At 40.7% G+C, this 18,573-nt stretch overlaps 1 protein-coding gene across 3 annotated transcripts in view; it reads left to right on the top strand.

Annotated features, from left to right (window-relative positions):
• Positions 1-13,681: 13,681 nt before the first annotated feature.
• The window catches only part of DYNC2LI1 (dynein cytoplasmic 2 light intermediate chain 1), a 1,063,586-nt gene continuing 1,058,694 nt past the window's right edge, over positions 13,682-18,573 (top strand). For 2 of the 3 annotated variants that reach the window (XM_044075070.1, XM_044075071.1), the window contains exon 1: positions 13,683-14,045. In XM_044075070.1, the coding sequence (XP_043931005.1) occupies positions 14,032-14,045 (14 nt within the window). In that variant the 5' untranslated portion in view covers positions 13,683-14,031. Of the gene's footprint in view, positions 14,046-18,573 lie in introns of all 3 variants that reach the window. The other variant, XM_044075072.1, reaches the window with a different exon arrangement.

The following is an 18,573-nucleotide window of genomic DNA, read 5'->3' on the forward strand; positions in this document are numbered from 1 at the left end:
CCACAGTTGTGAATGTCACCTTTGTTCTTGTACAGTGGCACTAGAATGATTACTCTCCAGTCATCTGGGATATGCCTTTCACCACATGCCATAATCTACTGTGAATTCATCTAATCATGCTGTTATTCCAGACTTAGTTTTCCTTACCACTATTCATATTTCTTCTAAGCTTTCTTCTCCCTGCGTCAGTTTAACTTATGACTTGTAAGTATGTCTTCCATCTGCCTTTGATGTCCTCTGGATTGGTGAGCAGGTTGATGCTGGCATCTCTTATGGACAGTGTTTGATAACTGTCTTCTTTATCTTCCTGCCTTTGCCTTACTACTTCATAGACTTTCTTTGTGTCATCTACTAAATCACTTTCCAGAAGCTGGCAGAGTTTCTCTGACACGTTCTTTTTTGCTATTGCATCTTTTCTTTTAGCCTCTTTGTCAGCCAACTAGTATTCCTCCTTAGCCTGCTCTGTCTTTTCTGTTTGACACTTTTTCCTGCACTTTGTTCTTTTGATAACTTCCTGGATGTCTGCGTTCCACCACTAGCTTTTCTTATGTACCTTATTTCCATACTAGGCTTAACTGTATGTCTGTTCTGCAGTCTTCACACATGCTGTTTTGAGACACTGACATCTGTCTTCACCTCCACCTATTTCCTGTTCTTCCTGAGGTGTTAGAACCTTGAGTATTGTTCTCAAATGAATCACAGCCTCTACCCAAAAGGCCTAGGAAGGGTCTTCATAATACACAGTAATATTAAATTCCATTTAGATTTGAGTCTACTATGGATTATCAGTCTAGTTTTTACTACAGCTAACATACCACTGGCCAGCTTACAATGTCCTGGTATGCACCCTGTATATATAAACAATGTCTTCTGAAAAAAAAATGCATTTGCAAGGGGAAGCGGGGGGGGGGGGGTTGCTACACCCTAGGCTCCAAACTTGCCATGTATGACAAGCAAATATCGTTATTCCCTACAGGAAGAGGTGCAACCCCACACACACACACACACACACATGCAAAACACTGATATATTGATTCATTACATTTAGTTTTTTTGTAGTGGTTATCTGTGGTGGGATGATGTAGCTGTCCTGCTCAGCTTTTAGGCGTTTGGCATCAGATAAGTAAAATGGACCATCTAATTCCCCAGCTGAATATTTTGATGAAATGAAGGGGGTAGCTCTCCCAAGTCACTTCCAGAAGATGCTACAGTCAAGGAATATTTGCAGTTAATGCAAAATGGGGGGTTGTCTATATAATCCCTTTGCTTATCCCTAAAAGTTTACATAAGGCTTGTAAATTTTCCCTGCAGTCTTACTTGGAACCTTTTGGTGGACGTATTCAAGTATACCAACAAAATTTCATTGAATAAATGTAAATTGCAGCCCCTGTCCAAAATTAAGCTGACCATATTTGCAGCCCCATAGGGAATGCTCACTTTGTGTGTAGACTCTTAAGCCAGATACCAGTGGCTCTGCAGCAGCCCCTTGAGAGGCTTCAACCCTTCTGAGTCCAGGCTTTCATCCACCAGAGTCCAGAGTATTGAACAGATATGAGAAGCATGTATTCCTGTCTGCTACATTTTCACTGCTGGGGCTGAAGTACTTCACATGAATCTTCAAAGGGACCTGAATGATGAAATATACCAAGCTTTGTGATTTAGCACTGATGAAGGCTTGATATAGCCGAAACCGGTTTGCCTTGGACATTTTGCTATGGATTTATAAATTTTTCACTAATAAATCAGTTTTAGCTGAATTACCATTGTGCTGGTCTGTTTTTGTAAGGAGTTTTTGGTTTGGTTTGGACCGTGCACTCAGTCCCCTTTGCGTGTGTTTGGTTTGGTTGCTGGATGGGCCACTGTCTCCTCAATATAAGCAACCTTATTATCTGCATGTTTTATTACAAAGCAGAGGGCACTAATAAGGCATCCAAATCTGGCCTTGCCTTGCATGGGCATCCCAAGCAGTATCTTACATTGTTCACTAAGAGCATCAAGGAGATATTTCTGCCTTTTGCCATCACAGGAGTGCTCATGTATGGAATGGAGATTGTCTTGAAAGCATGGAAAAAACAAAGCAAGACCCTTATCACTGTGACTGCAAAGTTCCACCCCCTACCCCCCCCACATGATTCTTTTAATAGAATAAAGAGGAGTCCGTGCAATTTGTGGATAAGGTGTGGCTCAGCAGCAGAAGGAGATTGTTGGGAAGTGACAGTTTCTTAGTCTGTATTCCATCAAAATTAAGGACCCAATGAATGGAGTTCCCAGAATTTCTCATTTGGTTATGGTCAGCCCATCATGAACAGTAGCACCAGTCCTGAGATCCTTCCCACCTGTCACACTCTGTCAATTCTCCCTCCATCTAAATGACTATTTAAAGATTACCAAGGATAGATGGAGAGGGAATAATGCCCAGAGGATATACTATCTGCTTTCTCTTCTCACCTAAAATTCCACCATTGCCCTTGTCATATCAAGTGGGTGTTAAACCTTTTTAAAAAAAAAACAGCCATTATAGAGGTGACCAGACCAAAATAGCTTAGTGTTTTACTCTAGCTTTTTAGTGGTGCCAAAGATGACAAATGACCTCAGGCCCATACCAGATATATGTGACTTATACACCTGCATACCAGAAGAAACCTTTGAAATTGTCACACTGCATTCTGTGCTTTCTTATCTGTCAGAATGAAACTGGATGTGCTCGTTGGCCACCTGGACACTTGCCTCCACATCAGAATTACTGAAGAGTCCAAGAGTGTTATGTATTTCTGGGAAGAAGTCTTTCATTACCAGTTCATGATTCTACTTTTTGGTCTCACCTTTGCTCCCAGGGTATTTCACAAGTGTATTCCCATTGTAGCAGCTCACCAAAGACTGAAGGCATCCATAATATTCCTGTATTCAGACAACTGGATTCTTGCTGTCCCATCTACGAAGGATTTGGTAATTATAAGTGAGTCTCTGCTCAAACTGCTCATCTCCTTAGGGATAACAATAAACCTTACAAAGCCTCACTTATTTCTAGTTTAGGTTCTTAAATTTATAGGATGCATCTTAGATACTTCTCTATGTTAAGCTTTTCTTCCTCAAGACAGAATGCTTTTTCTGAGCAAGTGGTTGTGACCATTCTTTTGATCAGAGTCTCAGAGCCTTAGTCCATATGGTAACCTCAATTGTTATGCTCCCTTGCAGTATATTTCATATTAGAGTACTAAAGTGGACAGTTCAGACCTAATGAGTCCAGCATCTCGACCATCTTTCCTTTCCAGTTCAAACTTCTGTTGCTTGCCATTTGCAACTACAGTGGTACACATACATCAGGCATCAGTCACCATGGTTGCATCTACTCTAGGGTGGGGGAGGGCAAACAACAGAGAGACAGACTGCTCACAATGCCTAGTCACCTTAGGAGTTTCATATCTCATAAATGTTTGTAAAATAAGTTCTAACAATGTTGAGCTTTCATGTCTTGTTACTTCAGAGAAACATTTCAATTCATTTGGACAACATAGCTGTTGGCTGGTACATCAACAAACAGGGAGGGGGAGGGATGTAGTCTTATCTTCTATCTCAAAAAGGTTGTGAGAGCATGGCAGTAGGTCATCAATTCATACAACTTTTTTCATAGCAAACTATATTATCATGCAGGCCCAGTTCTCTTATGGTCAGGCTTAGTCACTGTCCTCTGAGTTCTCATAAATAGTCACTCAGTCTTCAATGACAAGAAGAATGTTTCATCATTGGGTAAACCACTCTCCAATCACTTTGCATTTCTGGCAGACAACAAATGCCCCAACTTTGTTTCACTGGTAGGATACCATATCTCACAAAATGGCCAAATTAATTTTCCCTCATTCCCTGCCATGACATAATTCTTATACAAAAGCCAGTCAGTCTCACAGTTCCATCTACCTCAATCAAACACTGATTTCATCTGCTGATCCTTTTACTTTGAGAAGAAGTCACTGCATCTGCATCCGTTCAAGATGATGCTCTTCCAAGAAATCTCAGCCACATCACCACTGCCTAAAGCTTTTTTCCAGTTCTATTAATAGCAAGCAGTCCTGCATTTTCAGAGAGGATATTTTCCATTATCTCCATCTTTCACAGACCTTTTTGATAGACACTGTGTAAAATGGACCAGCTTTTCTCTGTATGCAGCAAAAAAAAGCATAAATCCTGTGTCTTTTGGATGTATCATAGTTGTCTGAAATGTTGTATTTTGATTTCAGATACTCTTTCTTTAATGTTAATTTGACTGCTATTTCCATCTTTCATTCGGGGCTAGACTCCTCTTTGTTTGCCTCTCTTAAGTTCTATAAAGTCTTCTTATATGGTACTTTTCACCTTAAGCTGCCAGATTTAAGATCCTCTCTCCCTATGGGATGATAATTTTATGATAGAAAAGGTCTCTTTCCCACTTTTTGGGTCAGCTGGTTCTCCAGTCCCAAAATTTCATAACAAGAACCATTTTCCATACTCGGAAAAAGTTGCACATAACCACTATAAGCAACAGAAACATCTGATGTGTAACAATCTATCAGCGCATTCTCAAAGAATGTCTGAAGCCATTATTGTTTCCCCTTTGTAGAATTTCCTATATCAACAGGGACAGTTGCCATACTTACAAAATAGCTATATATATTCTCACTACCGCTAACAAAAATATCTGTGGCTTTACTGTCAGACTTCTCAGTCAGTGCTACCCGATTGTAGTTTTTTTTTTTTCTTCGTGGAAGTTCCTGTGTGAAAAAGAATCCTCTCTCATTCACATGAAACTACACATACTCCTCTTGTCAGTAATAGCAGTGCTAATACATTACATTCTGTCACCAAGTTGTCAGAACCTGCACAGTAATACTAGGATTGTTCCTCTAGGTGGACTTTTTAAAACAACAGCAGCCCTTTGTTTCACTAACCAATAACATTCCTACTCTAGTTAACAATGATGTGAAATGCATTACAACCTGCTAAAGTGTTCTCGGACCTTGTCAAGTGCTGTTAGGATTTTTCCCATCAGGGACATCCATCCAGAAACAATTATGCATATTTCACCACTATGGTAACAGTAATGTTTACTCTGTTTTTCTTGACATGTCCTCTGTCGTCACCCTTTATCATTATCCAACACAAGGAGATTCTGTAGTGCTGCTTGAAAGTAAAATATGCAAAACCGAGTACTTTGTCCCCATCCTACAAAATATCTCACTTCTCCAGTAATCACTTCAGTGCTTAGAATGTAGCCTCTGACTTCTCCCACATCATGTTACCTTCCCACCTATTGCACAGTTGTTATCATCATCATCATTATAAGATCAGTCACTACAGTAGGCAGCAAACAAGCAATGTCCACAGAAAATTATATCTGATCTTCTTTAAGTGATCAAGCTGAATGGAAGCACCTGTCAAAAAGAAAAAAAAAAAAAACATCCCAGCTCTCGGAGCACAACTGCACTTTTCAAACAATTGTAGTTGCATGGGTAGGGAATGTATGTAAGTACTGCCACCAGTTTTGTCTACATCTGATGTCAGTGCTTAAGACGCATTGTAAAGGCCATGGATTGGCTAGCCATGACTGGTTACTAAATGACTGTGAGAGGGGAGGGAGCTTGCTAATGAGTAGACTGCAGTGTACTTTTGGGCTCATTTTCTTTAAAATTTCAGGGTAGTTATTTCATAACATTAACTGTTCTATTAAAATATATATTCCTTAAGTATGCTTATTTTGGAAGAGTAGTTTTTTTAAATGCTGCGGTAGCGTTGTCGCCTCACAGTAAGACGTTGTCTTGTTCGATTCTCAGCTAAAGCATCTTCTGTGTGGAGACATGTGTGAATGGGCGTACCTTCGTTGAAGGTTGTGTGTCAGAGCTGGCAACTCGGTACATAAAAAAAAAAATCTACTGCCAATCATTAGCAGACCGGAGTTCCGCTGTGGCGACCCCTAACCGGGAAAAGCTGAAAGATACAACAAGTTTTTTTAAATTTTAAAATCACAACTTTTGAATAATCTTGGCATCATACGACTGCACTGTCATTAGTGTACCAAGATAACTCATGAACTGTAGTAAAAGGGTTAAGGGTCTTGGCATTTGGACACCTTTGGGTAATAAACTTGGATTAGCCCTGATGGAGTCTTTTTAAAAAGTAAGATAAGCTTCATGAGAAGAAATAGACTAGCGCTATGAAGCCTTTATAGCAAAGGTGATCAAAACTGAGTAGGTTTTCTACAGAGACATTTAAGGGTTCTGAATTAGCCAGTTCAAACATTTGCAAAGTTAATTCTGACAGCATGAAATTTAAATTTCAGAGTGCAAAAGGGGAAAAGACCAGGAAGCAAAGTTGAGGGATAACTGCTAGGAAATGTTATAAAAATCCAAAGAACCAGAAAGTGGCTATAAGTAAGATTAGGTTTCACTTAAAAATAGTCTTCTAGACATAAATACAGTATTGTTTTTGCATAGGCCTAGAAATACAGCCATATTAAAGCAGACATATATCTTCATTTTAGATTTTACATGCAGTTTCAATAGAAATGAATGTTTCAGAACAAATGAATAACCTTCATTTAAGAATACTTATAGGAGTAACATATGCTAACAGAATGTGCAGAACATTAGGTACAAACAAGCTTGGGAACCAAGGTTAAAGAGGCGTTTAGAACAAGTTGTAGGACATTTACAGGGTTTTGGTGATTTTTAGAAGAGATACTTCATACACAGAAGGACATTAGTTAGTTTGGACTGATACACAGAAAGTCACTGCAGTGAAGTCTACAGAGGTTTGGTACAGACACTGGAGTGTGAGTGCAGAAGTCAAGTCAAATATTCTGCATTCCAGAATATTTATTATATTATACTGGAGGAAAGGAATAATTCTGTGTATAATGAGTGCAGAAGCTACTTACATTATAATTCAGTCTGTTTCAGTTTATCAGCACTGTTATTGGAGACAGTAAGATTTGATTTGGATATCTATCTCTACTGTACATAATAAGGCATTCTTAATCGAACTACAGTGTATGCAGACTTTTATTTATTTATTATTACATTTTTTACCAGGAAAGTCAGACTAGATGGGTACCCATTTTCAGCAGAGGCCGGGGGATAAAAGCAACACATACAAAGGCAATATTTGACATAGATGTGGTTAATTTTACACATGATAAAATACCTGCAGAAATTTCTTAGTTTGTCTGGTAAGTACACAGTATAAAAAACACAATTACTCAGCAATATAACAATGGGATCTAAGTGGTTACATATAATAAGAATCATAGTTTGCCAGACAGAGAGAGACAAATACTACAGCTCTATTCTAAACGGTACAAGAAGATTTGGCACATAAAAGAGAGACTGGCACCGGTTCAGCAGAGTTTTGGGTAATTACAAAATAAAGACATTCATACCAGCCTCATTCCAGTTTCTTTCATTTATTTCCAGTTCATTCCAGTATTCTGCAGTCTTTTCAATTCTTATACCTACCACAATAGTTGAAAATAGCCAAAGCTGAAACTTAGCAGAATAAACTTCTGTGCAAAAATGGAAAACAGATAGCATAACAGTAGTGTGGAATGCACTGCTCAGAAGAGGCAACTCGGTTACTTAGCAAGTTAAAAATGCTAATCTACTTAATATTGCTTTGAGTAGAGAAATTCTGAGATGCTCTTAAAAAGTCAGTACAACTTCCCACAAAAGTATTCATGCTATGGCAATTAGGGAATCTGAGGAAAGCAAGCAATTATCATGAATAGGATAATCTCCTGATGAAGGACTTGGTAATATTTCTGAGCAGCAACACCTCCAATGGGAATTTCAGCTTGGGGCAGAAGAGCCAGAAACCAAGCCTAATAAGCAGATTCAGATTGGTGGATTTTGTCTGGGTCAGGCTAACAAACTGAAGTTTCACATTTAAGGTACGAAATGTACATCAGTTCACAAAAGCAGCAATTTACAAAAGCATTTTTCAAGGGTGGACTGTTGTTTCATTCATGGAAAAGTTATGCATATAGGTAAGTACTTGGCAATCAGTCTAGCCATTAAACAATAAAAAAGTTATCTACTTGCCATAATGTTCCATCTGAGTAGTTGTACTTCATTTGTCTTCAACCTGTGGCTCTTTGGATCCACATCGGATCTGACATGGCCGCATTTTCCAGCTATGGCTCCGAGCTCCATGCTCCTCTCCTTACCCATAATGCCCCATGTCTCCCTTCTACCCTCAGATCGAGTTTGCTGCCTAACATGCATCAGACACCTGAACCAATAACACTTTATCACCAGGATAACCAATAGGAAACACCCTTGGCCTGGACAGAACCAAGGATCCCAACAATAGCCATCTGATAAGGAAACATATAATCTGAATGATAAGGTTATTGGGAAGGAGGGGAGGATGGTTGAAGACAAATGAAGTACAACTACTCAGCTGGAATGTTATGTTGAATACATAACTTCTATATCTGAAGTAGTTTACTTCATTTGATTTTCAACCTGTAGGACAGAGTCCCCAGCTACCAAACTCTTGGGTGGTCCTCATGGAAGGATGTTCCGGAGCACCGCAGAGCCAAAGGATGCTCTACTCCTAGAGACAATGTCTAATTTATAATGCGAAATAAAGGTATGAGATGAGGCCTAAGTGGCAGCCAAACAAATATCATTCAAAGATACCCTGGAGCAAAAGGCTGCTGACACAGCCATAGATCGGGTCGAATGAGCTGTCACTTTCCCTGGCAGAGACAGATCTCTCTCCAAATAGGCTCGGCCAATGCATTGTGAAATCCAGTGAGCAATTGTCACTTTTGAAACTGGTTTACCGAAGAAAGGTTTGGCATAAGACACAAAAAGTTGATCAGATTTGCGGAAGGGTTTAGTCCTGTGTAGGTAAAACCTCAATTGTCTATGCACATCCAATAAATGTAACCTATATTCCTCTTTGTTCTGGTAGTTAGGAAAAAAGACTGGCAAGTTAATGGTCTGATTAATATTGGCTTCTGAAGCTACCTTAGGGAAGAAAGACGGATTAGTGCATAGCGACACCCTATCTTTATGAAAAATCATGTAGGGCATTTTGATAGAAAGAGCCTGAAGCTCCGACACCCTTCTGGTGGAAGTGATGGTGACCAAGAAGGCAGTTTTCCATGTCAGAAATTGCAAATTCACTGAAGCCGCAGGCTCAAAGTGGAGAGAAACCAATGCCTGCAACAGTAAGATAAGGTCCCACGGTGGGATAGGATCCTTTACCGGGGGGTCTAAGAAGAAAAGCACCTTTAAGAAAGGTCTTACAAAGTTTACAGGATGCCAATGAAGACATATTTACCCCCACGTGAAAATTAGAAATGGCTGCCAGTTGGATTTTAACCGTAGAGGAACTGGCGCCCTGTTGAAAAATGCTAGTCAGAAAATCTAAGACATGTGCAGTAAAAGGGTCCATGGACTGCTGAGTGGCCCATATTGAGAAACGTTTCAATTTACTACAATACACTTTTCTGGTAGAAGATTTGTAAGCCGCTACCAGAATAGACTTAACAGGAGATGACAAACTGGGAGTCCTAATAATTTTAGGAACCGAAGCAGCCAAGCAGTGAGCTTCAGACTGTCCAGGTCTGGGTGTGGGATCCTGAGGGATGCGAGAGAAGATCCGGAACTGTATCCAAAGTCCATGGTGGAACAACTAGCTGAGACCTGAGTAAGGGAAAACAAACCCGTCAAGGCCAGAATGGGGCGATGAGGATCACAGTGCTCCCCAGCCTTCGGTCTTTCTGCAGAAACTTCGATATAAGGGGATGAAGAGGATATGCATAAAGAAGACCAGGAGGCCAAACATGAATCAGAGCATCTCTGGGCCCCCCACCCCGGCGGGGGGTTCAAAGTGAAAAACTTGCAGCATTTCACGTTGGAAGGAGATGCAAAGAGATCACAGCAAGGATGACCCCACTCTAGAAAGATCTGTTCCACTACTGAAGGATTCAGAGACCATGCATAAAGCATCAGGATAGATCTGCTGAGCCTGTCTGCTAGAATGTTGGACCATCCTGGAATGTGCGTTGCCACCAGAAAACTGCCGGTGGAGATCGCCCATTCCCACATTCTCATGGCTTCTCGACACAGGGGATAAGATCTGGTTCCCCCTTGTTTGTTGACATACCAAACCACTGACATATTGTCCGACTGAATTACAATCGTTCCTAGAAGAAGATGAGCATGAAGGGCCTGCAACGCAAGGAGAACCGCTCGCATATCTAGAACATTGAATTGCAGATAGGTCTTGGAAGGGGACCACGTGTCTTGGACTGTCCTTCCTGAGCAACGCACCCCCACCCTAGTAGGGAGGCATCCGTGGTCACCGTGGTCTTGGGAAAGGCAGGTTGGAATGGGCATCCCTTGAGGGGATCTGGGGACTGAATCCACCACCAAAGGGAGTCCCTGCACGCTCTCGAGATTCTCACCGGAAAGGACAAGGGGAGGTCTAACAGGGACCACTGAACCACAAGTGTCCACTGCAACACTCTCATATGAAGACACTCCATTGGAAGAATATTGATCGTGGCCACCATAGACCCCAATACTCTTAACACTGCCTTGGCTGTTGGTAAATGGGGCCGAAGAATGTGTAAGATGTGTAACCTCAGATTGTGTATCCTGTCTAATGTAAGGAACACCCTAGTTTCTAATGTGTCCAGCCGTGCCCCAATGAAATCCAAAACCTCAACTGGGAGTAGAGCAGATTTGTTCATGTTGATTGTGATGCCCAACTTGTTGGCTAGCTGAAGGAGGAAGTCCCTGGCCTAGCAAAGTAGATGCTCTGAAGGGACAGTAAACAGCCAGTTGTCCAGGTTTGGAAAGACCTGAATACCCTGAAGCCTCAGGTGAGCCGCTACTACCGCCATTACCTTGGTAAACACCCAGGGGCTGTGGTGAGACCAAAGGGAAGGGCTCAAAATTGATAATGATTGGCTCCCAGCTGGAAGCGAAGGAACCTCCAGGAGTGCCTGTCCATCTTGAAGTGATAGTATGTGTCCTGGAGATCGATCGAGCACATCCAGTCTCTGGCCTGCAGATAGGGCAGGATAGATTTAATCGTGACTATCCAGAATTCTGTCTTGGTTACAGACAGGTTCAATTTGAACAGATCCAGGATTGGTCTGAGGTCCCCCGTCTTTTTTGGCACTAAAAGAACCTGGCATAAACTCCAGATCTCGACTGATCTAGGGGGACCGGTTGGATGACTCTTTTCCTTAGCAGTGAATCTATTTGTATTGCTGCCTCCTCCCCCTGCGTGGTTGGGACATCCGTGCGGGCTTTGTTGGATGGGGGAGGTACTTGGAATGGAACGGAATATCCTCTGGATATGATGCGCAACACCCATTGATCTGTTGTTATGGACTCCCATGCTAGAGGGTGTAGCGATAAATAACCTCCAACTGCCTCCAGAGATGAACAGTTGGCAACCCCTCGATTCCGATCATCCTCGAATCCAACGACTCTGAAACCATGGGTCAGATCAGAAAAGGAGTAATAGGACGGAACAAAGGTTGGAAGGGACCCACTTCAGAGGGAGAAGGCCCCGGCAAGACCCCCATCTGTATCTGAGTGTGGATAAACCTCCACATCATCTTGTCCATCTCCACTTCTGAGAGGCTCCGAGTGGAGTGGGAGGACGCCACCAAAATCAGATGGGCATGCTGGTGGGGGGGAAGACCTAACCGGTGACTGGATTTGTTGTTCCTCGGGCTAAGGTGAAAACTTAGGGAACCTGAGCCTAGGAGTCACTGGCCTGGATACAGGCTTCATTTTTGGTGGTGAGCCGGCCTGCGACAAGTGGTCGGGGGATCGCTTACGAGGCCGGTCCTTCTTAACCTGATCCCCTTCCCCGGACCTCTTGAAGGAAGTGTGAGTCCCAGAGGCCGGGGAAGAAGAAGACAGAGCAGCAGCCGCTAGTTTCTCTACAGGGGAAGAGGGGACCACAGTCCCAGCAGAAGATGGCAAGAGGCCCTTAAGGATCAATTTGTCTTGGCTGTCCTTAAGTGCCCTGGGGTTAAACTCAGCGCATATAGGACAGGGGGACTGGAGGTGTTCAGCCCCCAAGCAGACCATGCACAGAGTGTGGACATCCGCCGGGGAAAGCTTATGGCCACACCCTGTGCACTTTCTGAAACTGGGCTTTAGGGCATCTGCCATCCCTTCAGCCGGCCCAGACATAAACACACACACACACACACACACACACACACACACACACACTGCACACACGTGAGAAAGAGAAGGAAAACGGGACAGGAAAGCCTACTTTCTTTTTTTTTCTCTAACTAAATGAAGAACCCTGGGGAGGTACAGAAAAGTTCAAGAGAAAGGAAAAGTCAAGAGGAAGCTAAAATAGAAAAATATACAAGCTTACAAATACTGAAAAAACACACTGGAGCTCGGACCATGCTTCTTCACTCTAAAGCAGCAAACAAGATCTGAGGGGAGAATGGAGATGGGGACATTATGGGTAAGGGGAGGAGCATGGAGCTCAGAGTCATAGCTGGAAAAAGCGGCTGTGCCAGATCTGATGTGGATTTGAAGATCCACAGGTTGAAGATCAAACGAAGTAAACTACTTCAGATTCAAAAATTTTCCTCAAACCTCAAGGAGGGTAGTTCAAGGTAGACCAGGGAAAAATTTGAGGTTGTTCATCTAATTGTCTATGGTTAAGTTAAATGTGGCAAGGGTGCTATTCTTTTTGACATGTAGTGAAAGTTTGGTTCATAGGTGGGGAACATGTTGGGATATAAATCTATCACATCAACACAGACAGGTTTATCTATTGAGGAAAGTCTGATTAGTTTAACCAAGTGTTTAAGTAAACATTTGCTCTGCAAAAGAAGAGATGGTCAAGGATGGTTGAAACTTTCATGGCTCAAAAGGCTAGACTTAGTTCCCCATGAAGGAATCTATAAGAGACTGAGTACAGAGAGAAGCTGCCAATCTTTCCATATAATGCCAAAAGGGGCATTATATTCAATAATGAGTCTGATAAGCTACAAGTAAAGGGGAATTAAGACTTCTTCCAATCTAGAAGAGGTGCCCTTGGAAATTAGATGAGCCAGAAAAAAAGCTTTCTGAAGTATGTGAACACATAAGACATAATGGCCAAAACATAAGGAAATATCAACAAGTACAGCTGGAGAGGTGTGTCACCTATATGGTATCATATAGAATTTTTTTGTTTACCAAAATTAATCATTTTTTTGCACATTTAATTTGATATCATTGTTGTTACACCAACTGTTAACATGGTCTAACCCATGTTCGAGCAATTGTGAGCTAGTGGAAGATTGAACAGCAATGCCCGTATTACAGTTGTCTGCAAACTTAAACCCACAACTGTTTTATGTGCTGTCATTATCTGTGACCACTGCAAGGTGACTTTTCTTAGTTGTGTCATTATATTTACTACTGCTGGCTACGTGTTGACAATCAAATTATACTTTTCTTTTTTTAATCACAATAATATCTTTACTGCATTGAGCTCACTTAGTGAAGATATTGAATACAGCTTTTCGGCGACCTTCAATTTGGTTATCGGAAAATAAATGAATGAATAAATATCGAAATCTTGCCTACGTACTGCTTTTGGGGGTATTACTTCCAGGGGGAGTGTTCGAAAAATAGGCGAAGGAAGCCTTAAGGTGGGGCTTGTATTACGCATTTTGTTGACTGCTCAACTTGAGCACTGCAATAAATAAAACATGCAACGCTAACAGCTTTATCTGAGAACTCATCTGACGAATTATTCCCATACTAGTTTTGCAGGCAAAGTAGGAATACACTCCAAATGATTCCTTTCCCTTGTACACACTCTCAACCTACCAGAGTACCACAAATCAGACTTCCCATGTTCCTTTGTCAAACACTCAAATGATTGGCCGTTTCCTATCGCAACGAGCACGCATCCAAGAAAAGCTGCTAATTAGAACTCGGGGAAACTACGGCAACAAGAAGGAAGCTAGGTGAACTGTAACAGAATTACATAGCAAATTGAACAGGAATGCCGAAAGCTGGGTATGTTAACGATATTGTGTTTATTGAATACAGTATTTAACGTCATAACACGTAGCCAGTTTGAGAGTTGCGGTATTTAATGTGATGCATTATTTCAGCTTAGGATGTAACTTCGTCAACAGATAGCTGCGTGCAGCGTATTATTCCCTTTTGGAGATCAACATTTCAGACTGATTATATATAAAATCAGACTGATCTGTTGTCATCGAATCACCACAGAAAACTCGTTTTTTTTAAGCCAGGGAAGCTGATTTATTGAACATTCACTCATCTCTTCTCACTAGATTTTGGTTCGGCTACTGAGTGTCTGCATTTTATTTGTGTGGTTTGTCTGTTCATATTTTATTTTTAAATATTCAATGTACTTCAGAAGTGAAAATGTACTTTTATCTTTTTCAGAAGACACATTTCAACATGCCATTCATTCCATCAATTTTAATAAACGTAATTAATTTCAAAAACGTGTCCGCTGATCTGGTGCTTGTTCTTTTTTTGTTCTATTTAAGTTTTTGTCTCTAGTACGTGGTGTTGAAAAGAAAGAGAATTGTGTTATGTACTTGCTCTAATATGGAATGTCACATACTGTCTGAAAGGCAGTGACATAGTACATACTTTTTTTTACATTTAGGAATATGCATGCATTAAATTATGTACTTGTTAAGGGCTACTTTCAGACATAGCATGCAGAGGATAAGACAGTGGAAGGTGCATGAGACAGTATGGAATCAGCTCAGTACAGTTGAAGGTAGAGAACATTTTGTCTTGGTTTCTTTCATGCTTTATGGTTCATTTAAGATCTGAGTATATTTTATGAATCTGTACTGAATTACATGCCTTTACATACTTGCATATATACTTGTTTAGGTAAGAAGGTTCTGTTTCATGTTGGGAGTATTTGATAATAAATGGGTCATTTTAATATTTTCAGGATTGACGTAAAGATTACATTTTCAAGGCACTGGAAAGTACAGAGTTAAAAATGTAAAACTTAGATAACAAAAAGTAAATTACAAAAATGATATTCAGGAGAAGAGCAGTTATATAATACATAAAGCTGTCATATTGGTGAAAGGCTTAACCAAGGAGAAGTGGTAAGTCTGTTTGTTTTTCTTTCGGGTTTTCCCGATTAGTGGTCGCCACAGCGGAACTCCTGTCCGCTAAAGATTGGCAGATTTTTTTACGGGCGCCGATGTGCCAGCTCGGCGCCGAAACTTTAACGAAGGCACGCCCATTCTACGCATGTCTTTCGAACGCCACTCGACTACGGGGAGGACATGCAGACTCCACCCACACAGAAGGCGCTCCAGCCGAGAATTGAACGTGAGAACCTCTTGCTGTGAGGTAACAACGCTACCGCGGCACCACCGCGGCTTCTAGTGGTAGGTCTATACTTTTCTGAAATCGATAGTACCCACTGTTTAGATGTTGCTTGTTACCAGATAGAGACAGCATAATGTGACATTAAGGGAGTGACTTCTGACAGGGCAGTACTTTGCAATCAGTGGCAGCAAATTAGGCATAAATGTGGAAGAAAGGCTTTGTTCTCTTATCAAGTCTTTTCTGTAATTTTTTGGGGGTCTTATCTTCCCTCTTGGCTTTTCTATGTATATATGTAAGGTTCTGTGTAGTAGTTATGTAGATTGTAGTGGGGCAAGAGGAAGAATAAATTTAATGTTTATTTTAGCTATTCCCCCTACATATCCTCTGAAAAGGTGCTTTGGCCATGCCAGTTCTTCTCAGCAAATAAATAAATGGTTTAGGGGCTTGCTGTAATAGGCTGCCAATGTTAAGCTGAAAGGATGCAGACCTACATAAAAGAACAGTAAAATACTTCTTTCTATTTTATTATATTTGTTGTCTGTTGGGAAATTTGTTTAACCGTATAATTGCTTACTAGATTCTGGGTCTCAGACTTTTCACTGTATTCTTGACAAAGTGACATCTGTACTATTCATATTCAGTAGGACAGACACTTTAATTGAGTTGGATTTGCTTTGTTTAGGCTCTAGTGAGAGTAGAGAATAACTATGCTATTTCTGGGCCTGTTATTGCTTGTTGAACCTTGAGTTGTGCTATTTTAATATTGGCTGTTAGGCTCAGTTGAATTGTTTTGAATTTCTGTGCTCTTCAGTTGCTCATGTTTATATGGTGCTGCTCACTGCACAGCTGTGCTTAAGTGTGCAATATACAGACTTAGGTAGTTACAGCCACAACTTTCTGTATATAACATACACCAGAAATTCTGTGTGTACTTAATAATCACTAGCTGTGCAAAGAGCACTGGGTTTGTGCAAAGTGGCTTTTTATTCTTTGTGTGTTGACTTATATACTTTGTTTTTAGCAAGACCGCACTCGATTCAGGCAAGTTGTAATTTCTTTGGCAGTATTCCCATTCCAGTCTGCAGTAGTAAGTAACTGGAACCATGGAGCTGCATTTTCCAACTCTTTCTGTAGTCATCCTTGTTGAAATGGGCATTCTGAGACAATGTAGTAATTGTCCCATGTTTATTGACAATACCCTATTACTTAAACAATCCATCTTAGGGTGCATCTTCATCTACATACAGACAAATAGAATTAAGAAAAGCTGCTAATTGGAAAATCCCAGGCCCAGATGCAGTACCTAATTTCTGGCTGAAGTATTAACATGTTTACATGAAGATTTAGCCCTGAGTAAGAACCACTAATGTGGGCACCCTGAATAGCCACAAACCTGGTTAACAGCAGGAAAAACTATACTCCTCCTTAGAGTGAACCTATAAGCTATCCTAAAAACTATAGACCAATAACTTGCCTTCTAACGATGTACAAACTATATACTGGAATTGATGCCAACAGGGTGTATAGTCATTCATACGAAAACTCAATCACGACAATAGAATGTTGTTGTTTGTCTTTCGGCTTTTTCCCGGTAAAGGGTTGCCACAGTGGAACTCCGGTCTGCTAATGATTGGCAGTAGATTTTTACAAAATGCCGAGGTGCCAGCTTGACGCCCAAGCTTCAATGAAGGCACGTCCATTTACACATGCATGTCTTTTGAACGCTACCCAACCGCGGGGAGGACATGCAGATTTCACAGAGAAGGCACTTCCAAGCCAAGCCGAGAATCAAACGGAAGAACCTCTTGCTGTGAGGGTAACAATGCTACCGCTGTACCACCGTGGCATATGATAAAAGTGTAAATAAAAGAAAATCATATAGCACAATTATTTGTTGCTAAATTAAGTCATAATGGAGAATTGTGGACAGGGGAAAGAATCTAAGTATGTCATGGATAGATTACAAAAAAAGCATTTGACAGCATCCCACATTCATGGATAAAGCAGTGCTTAGTGATGTATAAGATGCATCCTTCATTGATAAATTACATTATAGTGACCATGAAACAGTGACAAACCACTTTACAATGAACTCATTTCAAGGTCAAAAATTCCAAAGGGAGATATCCCAGGGTGATTCTTTGTCACTGCTGCTGTTTTGTCTTGCCTTTTACCCATTAAGCTGTCTACTTAACATATTAGGTCCTGCTTGTAATTTGGCTCCCAAAACATCCAAGTGTAAACACTTCTCATCTTTTTTTTTTTGTGGATGACTTAAAACCATATGGTTCATCAGATGAGGAGATGAAAGCACAACTGCAGATGGTTAAAACTTTCTCAGATGATGTAAGAATGTTATTTGGTCTTGATAAATGTGCAAAAGCAACATTTAAAGCAGGAAAGCTGCAACACCAAGAAAATATACATCTGTGACAGGAATTTAATATAACAGAACTTGAGCAGAAAGGAGTGTATAATTATTTGGGAATTGATGACGGATCAGCAATAAAATATGAACAAATGTGAAGAAAACTCGGTAAGGAATACTTCAGAAGACTAAAACTAATATTGAAAGCAGCCAAGTCCAAGCTGTAAACCAATTTACTCTTCTTGTTTTAACTTACAGTATTAGTGTTAATGACTGGTCCCAAAAGGTATTGGATCAGCAGGACAGGAAAACATTTCACGCTTGTCAAATAATATGTAGAAATGAGTGTATACCATGATTATATGTCCCTCATTCTGAAGGAGGTATAGGCCTTCTCAAAAGTGATTATGTTTATAAATCTGCAGTTGTGGGACTGCAAACATATCCACTGACCTCTTCATGTTTTAAAATTTTCACTATATTTGGATCTGGCGAGAAGTCTAAGATGATTTCCCCAGTTTAGCAGAAGCATACTGGTGTCAAGTGGGAATGGAAGTCATATGAGAAGTAGACAAAAATCAGGCAGCAACTGAATGTGCCAAAAGCACAAAAGAAAGACACTAAGGAGATGGATTAGATGAGAAGGCAATAAATGTGAAAAAGACATAAATACTGTGTTAAGTACAGAAAACTCTTGGAACAACCTCATGTTGATCAGGATTTGATGCAGGAATGATTAAGGAGAGGTGAATTTAAACCAAAGGATGAAAGGTTAGTATTGGCAGCTCAGGACAGTTGATTACGTACATGTTGGTTTATAAAGTCCATTGAACATGTGGA

This window comes from Protopterus annectens, chromosome 6.part0, assembly GCF_019279795.1.
Source record: "Protopterus annectens isolate FY-2018-M chromosome 6.part0, PAN1.0, whole genome shotgun sequence".
In the NCBI taxonomy this organism is placed as follows: domain Eukaryota; kingdom Metazoa; phylum Chordata; order Ceratodontiformes; family Protopteridae; genus Protopterus; species Protopterus annectens.